Below are 10,096 nucleotides of genomic sequence, written 5' to 3'. Positions count from 1 at the left end.
TATGACACACACTGACCACCAGAGGGAAGACACTCAACACAGGAGCCTCCCCCTGGTGGTCAGTGTGCTCCGCAGCCCCTCCCCCTCCCCACCTTGATGACCCCAATAGGGTTGGCCAACCTCCCGTGGCCCCTCCCTCTGCTGGCCAACCTCCCGCAGCCCCAATCAGCCCCGCCGGCCAGGCCGAGGGACCCCACCCATGCATGAATTCATGCACTGGGCCTCTAGTTATTTCATAAATATAGAATGTTCAGAACAGGGAAATCTATGAAATGGAAAGTAAATTAGTGGTTGCTTAGGTCAGGAACTGGGGAGGATGACAGCTAAAAGGCATGGGGTTTCATTTTCAGGCAATGAAAATGAAAATGGACCATGGTGATGGTTGAATATGTGAGTGTACTAAAAACCATTGAATTATACACTTTAAGTGGGTAAAATGAATTTAATCGCAATAAAGCTCTTTTAAAAAAAAGATAGCACATGATTCCATTTACGTGAACTTGTTAAAAAGACAAATCTAGTATGAAGGCATTTTTGTGATTGAACAGTTCAATCTCCTGATTTTGGAGGTAACATATTTCTACATGTTAAAATTCACAAAACTACAAACAAAAAAGTTCATTTTACTTTGTTTATTCAAATTATAAAATATTTTTAAAATGTTAAAATGTGAAGCCAATTACAAGAAAAAAGCCTCTTCCCCATAATTTCGCTCCTAAAGTTACTGGGTAACATGAACATAGGGAGTGGCTGGGCTGCAGTGGCCCAGTGTGGAGGGTAAGGGTCCCAGGTGAGAAGGCTATCATTGCTTGGCATAGGGTGCTGGAGCCTAAACACAGTGAGAGAAGGCATTCATTCATAGCAACAAGGCCTAGAATAGGGAACCAAATACATTAAGGATAACAAAATCAGGTTTCTCACTATTGTTGAAAGGAATTACAGAGAGAAAACAAAAATGACCCTAAGAGATTAGAAATGAAAGTGACTATACTAAAAACCAAGTGTGAACAACATAGTTTTCAATACATATAAATATAGATGTAAATGTATGCACTATACAAACATCAACAGTAATTGCTCACTTCTAAAAACCGTTCTCCATGAATGAAAACCAAGATTCCATGGAAAAATTGCTGATTCTTGGGCTAGGGCAGAGAAAGCATAATAAGCCTAGTATGCCTTGTGACAGATTAATAAATTGCTCAGATAATAATGGGGACATGTCAAAAGGACATAGAAGCCACTTAGAATGGTCTGGCACTGGCCAAATCTAGAAAAATTTTGAGAATCAAAGTAATAGGAAAAATTGATTTTAACCTGCTGAATAAAGTAGGAAATAATGAGTCCATAAAGATATCAATAAAATGAAAGTTTAGTAAGAAACAATTTGAAACTGACTTCCACAAAGTACTCAATTATACACATAAAAAGAGTAACTTTACAATGGAGAAGACTAGCAGATATCACTTAAACAGTAATTTATTTTTTTAATATATTTTATTGATTTTTTACAGAGAGGAAGGGAGAGGGATAGAGAGTTAGAAACATCAATGAGAGAGAAACATCGATCAGCTGCCTCCTGCACACTCCCTTCTGGGGATGTGCCCGCAACCAACCAAGGTACATGCCCTTGACCGGAATCGAACCTGGGACCCTTCAGTCTGCAGGCCGACGCTCTATTCACTGAGCCAAACCGGTTAGGGCTTAAACAGTAATTTAAGTAATCACCAGAAGAGAAAGAACAAATTAAAATTAACTCATGGTAGGATGCAATAAGAACACAGCATCACTTCTTTAACATTCCTGCCAAAGATGCAAAGCCTGAACCAATAAAGAAATATCAGACAAAATTCAAATTGAGGAATGTTGTAAAAAAAAAAGTCTGTAATTTTCAAAAGTGCCAAGGTTGTAAAAGTCAAGGAGAAAATGAGGACTTGTTCCAGATTTAAGCACAGTTAAGACATGTGACATCTAAAGGAAAGGCATGATTCTGACTATACCTCTTTGCTATAAAAGACATTGGGACAATTGAACTTGAAAGGAATGAAGGTCTGAGAATTGGATAGTTGTAATGTGACAATGCTTATTTCCTGCTTTTAAAGGTTGTATTGTAGTATGTAAGTTTCCTTTCAAGGAAATACACACTAAGGTACACAGAGGTAATTGGGCATCATGTCACCAACTTACACAAATTGGTTGAGGAAAAAAAACAATTCTATGTTCTTTAGTTGTAACTATTCTATACATTTGAGATTGTTTAAATTTTTTTTATAAAAAAGATAAAAAGGATGAAATAAAATTTCAAGACAATTCTTACTTCTATGCCTGGATCACTGAAGATCAAAATTATGTCACTGATTTATAATCATTGACCATAATTTGTTTTATGGTGCTAACAACACACTTGGCCAATAATCATACTCACTTCACCAAATCTCTTTTCATATTAATCCATTCCTACTGTGAGGTTAACTACTTTTCAGTTTATTGACATAAAGTGATCTCTCAAGAAATAATATCCTAATTCAGAGATTTTCATTAACTCTTAAAGTTCACTTACTCAGAATATACTTGCGGATTTTTTTCTTTCCTAAAATTTTCATTAATATAATTTCCTTGTGTGGACTGGTATACTTAGCCAAAAGGGTACACAATTCCTATTTTAAAGTTTATTGAACATTACTCCTACATCACACTTATTAGAAGAAAAAAATTAATTTTCCCTGAAGGCACCCTGTCTTTTCATTATGATCTATACCCTAACAATTTTTGTATTAAAAATATAGGTTAAATATGAAATTAGCAAAATGCATCATATGAAACTTCATGCTGAGCAAAACCAAGTCCAAAAAAAGTTATCATATATTAATAGAATAGTTACCACAGTATTTAAGAGGTTCCCTATGTAAATCATATTTGAATGCAATTTTTAGAACCATACTTAAATATATTTTGCAATTTGTTACTGTAGGCATCCACATTTTTCTTCCACCATATAATCTGTTCCTTTGAACAAGTTGGCAACATCTGCTAGGGTCCACAGAATGCAGCAAAAAATAGCTATTTCTCCAGATTTGAGAAATCTGGTCCACCTTTCGTGTAGTTTCCTGAGATTTCTGCTCCACTGAAGTCAAAACCAGGATTCTAAAAGATATGAACAAAAACGTATGACAAAACTTATGAGGAAAACTATAAGTAACTTCAATCAAAGGAAAATGATAAAAAAGATTTGAAAGGCAGGTGACAAAAAAAGGGAATCTAAATAGCCAATAAACATGTAAATATGTACCAAACTTCACTGTAATCACCAAAATGTAACTTAAAACTATAATTTTATAATGTTCAGACTTACAAATATTTAGAAGATCCAACATGCGTGTTACAATGTTGACAAGTGTATGGACAAACACATATACATTTGAGAGTATTTAAAATATTCTTTTTTAGCAAAAAGGAGATAATAGGATGAAATAAATAGGATAAAAAACACTTTTTTTTAATTTGAACACTTTAGTATCAGGGTACAAACAGGTTTTAACAGCATTTTTTGAGACCTTGCTATATGCCAGGCTGGGTTCTAAGATCTATACATATATTAACATAGTTAATCCTCATAACAATCCTATGAAGTAAGCATTACCCCAGGCTGTAGTCTTTCGGAGGACATTTCATTTCAACAAACATTTATTGAGTTCCTAGTGTTTGGAAGACACTATTAGAGGCATATGGAATTCAAGAGTGAACAAACAGACAAAGATCCTTGATTCAGTGGAGCTTACACTCTAACAAGAGACCAATAATAGCCCTGACCAGTTTGGCTCACTGGATAGAGTGTCAGCTTGCAGACTGAAGAGTCCCAGGTTTGATTCTAGTCAAGGGCATGTAACTTGGTTACAGGCACATCCCCAGTAGGGGGTGTGCAGGTGGCAGGTGATTGATGTTTCTCTCTCATTGATGTTTCTAACTCTCTATCCCTCTCCCTTACTCTTTGAAATCAATAAAGATATATTTAAAAAGAGAGAGAGAGAGAGAGAGAGAGACCGACCAATAATAAACCATTAAAGTTATCTAGTGCAGGAGTCAGCAAACTTTTCTGTAAAGAGCCAGGTAGTAAATATGTTAGGCTTTGAAGACCATACAATCTCAGTCATAACTACTCGATTTTGCTGTTACTCTTATGAAAGATAATACACAAACAAATGAGCATAGCAGTGTTTCAATAAAACTTTACTTCAAAAACAGGCAGTTTTGAGCCAGTTTGCAGGCCCCAGACCTAGTGTATTAAGAGTTGGTATTCAGTATATTAAAAGTTGGTAAGTACTATAGAAAGAAAAAAAAAAAGGAAAGAAAAGTAGGACAGAATAAGGGAAATGAAGAGGTTACAGTATTTAAATAGAATGATCAAAACTCAAAGAATGCTCATTGAGCAATGACTTGAAAACTGTGAAGTTAGCCAAGCTTTGGGAAATGAAAAGGAATGGCCTGACATGTTTAAGGAACAGCAAAATGGCCTGTGTGGCTAGAGCAGAATGACTGAGGGGGACAGCATTAAGAAAAGAGGTCATGCCCTGACTGGTTTGGCTCAGTGGATGGAGCGTTGGCCTGCGGACTGGGGGGTCCTGGGTTCGATTCCGGTCGGGGGCGTGTGCCTTGGTTGCGGGCACATCCCCGGTGGGGGGTGTGCAGGAGGCAGCTGGTCGATGCTTCTCTCTCATCGATGTTTCTGACTCTCTTTCCCTCTCCCTTCCTCTCTGTGGAAAGTCAATAAAGTATATTAAAAAAAAAAAAAAAGAAAAGAGGTCAGGGAGATCATGGAAAACCAGATCAGATGGAGACCTATAAGAGACTTTGTCTTTTACTAGACTGAACAAGTCCTAACAAGAGGAGTAATGTAATCTGACTTGCATTTTAAAAGAACTGTTCTGCTATTTTGAGAGGACTATAGCTTGGCAAAGGTAGAAGTGAAGAGAACAATTAGGTTATTGAAGTAATCTAGACAAGACATTAGAGGTAGTCCAGATAAGGGTGGCAGTGGTAGTACCAGTAAGATTTCCTGACAAAATGGATAGGGTGTTAAGACACAGACAGGAATGGAGGATGACTCCCCACACCTCCTTTTCTTTAATCCTCACCTGAGTATACATTTCCATTAATTTTTTTAGAGAGAGTAGAAGGGAGGGGACAGAGAGAGAGAAACAGACAAATCGTTTGGTTGCCTTCTGCACATAACCTTTTCAGGGATCAACATGGAGCCTACAATCGAGAAACAATGCCCTTGACCGGAATAGAACCAGGACCCTTCAGTCCCCTGGCTGACGCTCTATCTTGCTAGGGCCCCATACATCTACACTAAGAGAAAGATTCAAATTAACCATACCTCTGCAACGCCCATCAGCCAATCAGGAGTGAGTATGCAAATTAACCCAACAAAGATAGCAGTGGCCCCGCCACCCCAGCCACTCTGGGCCTCTGGGCAGCACGCATGCATGACGCCTGCTATGAGGGTGAGGGCAGGGAGTGGAGGGAGCGCCAGGAGCCAAGACTGAAGGCTCCGGCCACAGCGAAGGCTCCAGCCGCAGCAAAGACTCAGCTGGAGCCAAGACTCCGGCCGGAGTGAAGACGGAAGGCAGCAGCCAGAGCGAAGGCCTGGGTCCCGGCTGCCAGAGGAAAACTGGTGCCAGCAGCCAGGGGAAGGAAGGCCTGTTGCACGAATCTTCGTGCAAGGGCCTCTAGTATATGCACTGAGTGGCCAGATTATTATGACCACCCCATCAGTACTTCATTGGGCCACCTTTTGCCTTCAACACTGCAGCGATTCTTCTTGGCATTGACTCCACGAAATGTTGAAAGGTGATGCGAGGAATCTGACACCATGCACTGTCCAGTTCTGTGAGATTTGATGGTTGTGGAACCAGCTGCCTGATGGCTCTTTTAACTTCATCCCACAAATGCTCAATTGGATTGAGATCTGGTCATTGTGGGGGCCACCTAAGGAAGGTAAAGTCTCCCTCATGTTCTTGAAACCACTCCTGCACAATACGAGCACCGTGGCATGGCGCATTGTCTTGTTGGAAGAAGCCATCTCCATTGGGATACGCCATCAACATGATAGGATGAACTTGATCAGCAACAATACTTAGGTATGTTGTGCTATTCAGACATTTATAATGGTCTGGCCCTCTAGCAACTTCAGCGCGAAATTATAGCTAATTTGCCTACTAACATCAGGTGGTCATAATAATCTGGTCACTCAGTGTGTGTGTGCGTGTGTATGTGTGTATCCTATAATAAAAGCCCAGCGACTGAACAGCGGAACAACTAGAATGACAGGTCGACCAGTCACTATGATGCGCACTGACCACCAGAGGGCAGACACTCAATGCAGGAGCTGCCCCCTGGTGGTTAGTGTGCTCCCACAGCAGGAGTGCTACTCAGCTGACCGGGATGAGCGGCACTCCCACAGCAGGAGCAGCTGCTCAGAGGGTGAGTCCATAGCCGCTCAGCTGATGGGTATGAGCAGTGCTCCCACAGCGGCTGATCCCCCCAAGCCACACTCCCCACCAGCGCACAAATCCCATGCACCAGGCCTCTAGTATATATATTTACACACACACACACACACACACACACACAATAGATCCTCGGGTTAAGTCAGAGACCCATTTCTTCGGCGGGACGTAATGCGATTTTCGCCGTAAGTTGGAACCCACCTACATAAGTACCTATGTCACTCACATGGAGCACATACACAACAGTAATGAAGTGAAACAGTAAAAAAATTTGAAATAAAGATAACAATTCCTGACCTTTACTTGTGGTAAATAAATAATAAAAAACATAAATCACATATACATATATATATAGACATCGAAATGACGAAACTTTTTTTTTTATAAATAAATGGGAGATGGCGACGTACCACGAAATGATGTACGTCGAGTCCAATGTAACTCAAGGACTATCTATGTGTGTGTGTGTGTGTACTTTTTTATTAGAACAACTCATGTCCATCAACTGAGATGAGAAGCTTAGAGGTTGAACATATGTGAGAGAGACGTTAGAAAGCTCATGTTGGACGTACTGAATTTAATGTTTGCTAGCCAAATGGAGATATAGAATAGGCAACTGGATATAAGAGTCCAAAATTCAGGAGAAAAGTCTAGGCTAAAAATATACATTTGAATGTTTGAATAGTTTCAGAGATGAAAGCATAAACTTTCTTTCAAATAGCAGTCATAAATAGGGAAATCTAAATCTTATCAAATGGGAATAGCTAAATATTACAATACATTCAAACTAGAAAACACCCTGAAGCAGTTAAAGAAGTGAGTTTTTCTATGTGTTCTAAAAGAGAAAGAGACCTAAGATGTATTATTAAAAAAGAAATACAAACAATATACAGTGTGTCTCCATTTATGTTAAAACAAAACAAGCCAATATATTGATGAGATGAGACTGAGACACAGGCATGGAAAGCAGAGATATTGATGAAGAGGCCTTCACTTTCAAAAAATATTTATTCTGTTTCTAATATGTTTAACTACACAAATGCATACACTTATCTGACTTACTTCTTTCTGGAATCTCTCTAATGTAAGTTTTCTCTGCATTTGGTCTTGCACCCAAGGATCAGCTGCGTATTCAGATTCTAGAAGAGAAGTCCAACAATTTGCTGCATCTCTCTTTGTCTTTGTAAGAACAATACGAACCATTTTTCTGTCCTCTAAAAAGAAATCACAAATTAGAATTCATTAAATTTTATTTTCAAAAACCATTAGGTAATCTTGACACAAAATTACTCTCAATACATTTCTATTAGTATATCTTTCAAAACTGCAAAGACAAAGCACCTAATACAACAGGGAAAACATACTAAGTTCCAAGACAAAATTAACTGGTGAAAAGACCCTAGGATTTATAATAGATTACCCTTACCCAAAGTCCATGTTCCCTCATCAGCTATTGTAGAATCGAAGAGTTTGCCCTGAAAAATAAACATATGTTACTAAAAATACAGAAATTTCATTAATTTTTATAAAGCTTTCATGATTTAAGACTTACATAATTTCCTATCTAATGCACATAAAATTGTCTAATTTGGTTAGAAAAGGGAGATAAAATTTTTATACCATTTCAACACATTGAAAGGTGCTAAACACTAAGTTTCCTCCTAGCAAGGGAAATGAAACCTGGTTTGCACTGCTTGGAATATTTACTATGACAGAAAACACAGGGCTCTCTAGATCCTTAATCTTTAGAAGATTAAGAAATACTACTGATCACTGGTTAGTAAAATATAAAATGAATAACTGAAATGCTTTATCAATTAAAATACATTACAAGAGCTCTCCTGATGAAATTAAGAAATTATGTCTTTTAAAATAAACTTTTAAAAACTGGCTCATTCTAAAAAAACAACAACAACAAAAACCAAACTGTCTCATTCTTTTTGTTGGGCAAATTGGCATTAACAAATTACTTTAGCACATACTATAGATTTAAGATTAGTAGTTCCTGATTTTCTTCAGAAACTGGTTTTAAGTAAAGAGCAAAATATAAGTTTAAAAGAGAATGCATATGCTGAAACCCATTTATTTGTTGCTTTGCCAAATTTTAGAAAATATCATGTTAACAAATATGTATTTCCTTTCACATGTCAATACGTGTGGAAAAAAAAAATCCTAGTGGTCTAAATATACACCTAAAATCCTCGAGTTAAAGAGTTATTGCTAAATTCCCAAATGATTGGAGATTTGAATTGTAACCTTAAACCACTGTGCAGGAAGCTACGAATTGCAGAACTATTCAGAAAGGTCATTTAGGTCCACGTTGATAGAAATCAAAGTCTTTCAAATCAATCGCGCTTTTCTCAAAGGCACTCGAAGCACTTCAATAGAAAAATAACAGCTAACATGTCCTGTGTGCTTATTACATAGCAGGCATTCCTCCCAGCTCTTCATGCACATGGATGCCATGTTATGCTCAAAACAGTCCTATAAAAATGGTAATGCAATTACTGCCCTTTATGGATGAAGTTAGAGACACTGAAAAATCTCTTGCCCAAGGTTTCAAAACTAGAAAAATGGCAGAACCAGGTATTCCATCAAACAGTCTTCAGCGCTGCCGTCAAACATCTGGAGCAGCTAATCTGAGAAAGGAATCTAGCTTGGATTTAATTGATTTTAACTATAAATGCTACTAACAATGCTACTTTTATTATGCTTCCCTTCTTGCCATAACCAGTGCCGTTATCTGTCTCATTCAACGCTGTCATCCTGGCACGCAGGACGGCGCCTGGAAGCGTGTGTATGGAATATAAGTATTTATTTCTTTGACGACCTAGCTAAGTTGCTTCGGCTGAAGACCCGAAGAGGCACAACAGGCGCAATTTCATTCGATTTAGAAATAAAGCCAGAAAAATAGGCTCCTCCAATTTCCGCGCCAACTCAGGACTGGCACTGGAAGGTGGGGGCTCCGACCAGACCACAATCAGAAAAGCCCAACGGCCTTGCCACAGTCTTCCTGCGGAAATGGGGAGCCCTAGGACTCGGGGGTTTGGGGAGGCCGCGAGGAATCTGGGCACCAGCCCGGCCGGCCGCTACCTTGAGGATCTCGCGGCCACCCACCGCCAGCGCCACGTGCCGGCTCTGCAGGTCGCACCGGATATCTTGGGCGCGAGTGCCGGGCGGCACCTGCACTTCAATGAACACCTCCTCCAAGGTCTGATACCACTGGCCCCAAGGCGTCCCGCACGGAACCACCCCACTGCGCTCCTCGAAAGGGGCCGACATACTCCAGGTGCCTCCCGGCGGCAGCGGCACAGAGCGAGCTGAGCGCATGCGCCGAATCTCCACGCTCGGGCCACGCCCCGGCCTCCCGGCTCCGGTTTCCGCTCGGGTCACCGCTCATGCGCAGAACTGTAAGCTGCCATCTCAGCGCGTATTTCCCTTTTCATTGGCTACTTAGGACGTTGGCAGGGCCAAATTTGAAACAACTGAAATCCGGAAAAGTTTACATTTCCAGGAGCGATAGGAGCCGGTTGGAACCAGCGAGGCTGGAACTCACCGCCACCTTTGTGACACCACTGGTCGACTTT

At 39.9% G+C, this 10,096-nt stretch overlaps 1 protein-coding gene across 1 annotated transcript; it reads right to left on the bottom strand.

Annotated features, from left to right (window-relative positions):
• Positions 1-1,354: 1,354 nt before the first annotated feature.
• NUDCD2 (NudC domain containing 2) lies at positions 1,355-10,052 on the bottom strand. The gene is made up of 4 exons (XM_070414465.1): positions 9,603-10,052; positions 7,936-7,984; positions 7,572-7,723; positions 1,355-3,144 (listed from the first exon to the last, which is right to left on the bottom strand). The coding sequence occupies exons 1-4, from the start codon at positions 9,837-9,839 to the stop codon at positions 3,061-3,063; spliced, it is 522 nt and encodes a 173-aa protein (XP_070270566.1). The 5' UTR covers positions 9,840-10,052; the 3' UTR covers positions 1,355-3,060.
• Between the last annotated feature and the right edge of the window lie 44 nt (positions 10,053-10,096).

This window comes from Myotis yumanensis, unplaced genomic scaffold, assembly GCF_028538775.1.
Source record: "Myotis yumanensis isolate MYYU_CA2020_CCGP unplaced genomic scaffold, mMyoYum1.0.hap1 SCAF_5, whole genome shotgun sequence".
In the NCBI taxonomy this organism is placed as follows: Eukaryota; Metazoa; Chordata; class Mammalia; order Chiroptera; family Vespertilionidae; genus Myotis; species Myotis yumanensis.
This window is presented reverse-complemented; position numbering and strand designations above follow the sequence as displayed.

What these genes read in the sequence shown, in the direction of transcription:
- NUDCD2 (XM_070414465.1), bottom strand. Translation starts at nt 9,839, where the DNA reads ATGCGCTCAGCTCGCTCTGTGCCGCTGCCGCCGGGAGGCACCTGGAGT. An exon ending in TGAGGGAACATGGACTTTGG is followed by an intron (nt 7,724 to 7,935) that starts GTAAGGGTAATC and finishes ATTTCTTTTTAG; the next exon opens with AGGACAGAAAAATGGTTCGT. An exon ending in TAGAGAGATTCCAGAAAGAA is followed by an intron (nt 3,145 to 7,571) that starts GTAAGTCAGATA and finishes CATATCTTTTAG; the next exon opens with AATCCTGGTTTTGACTTCAG.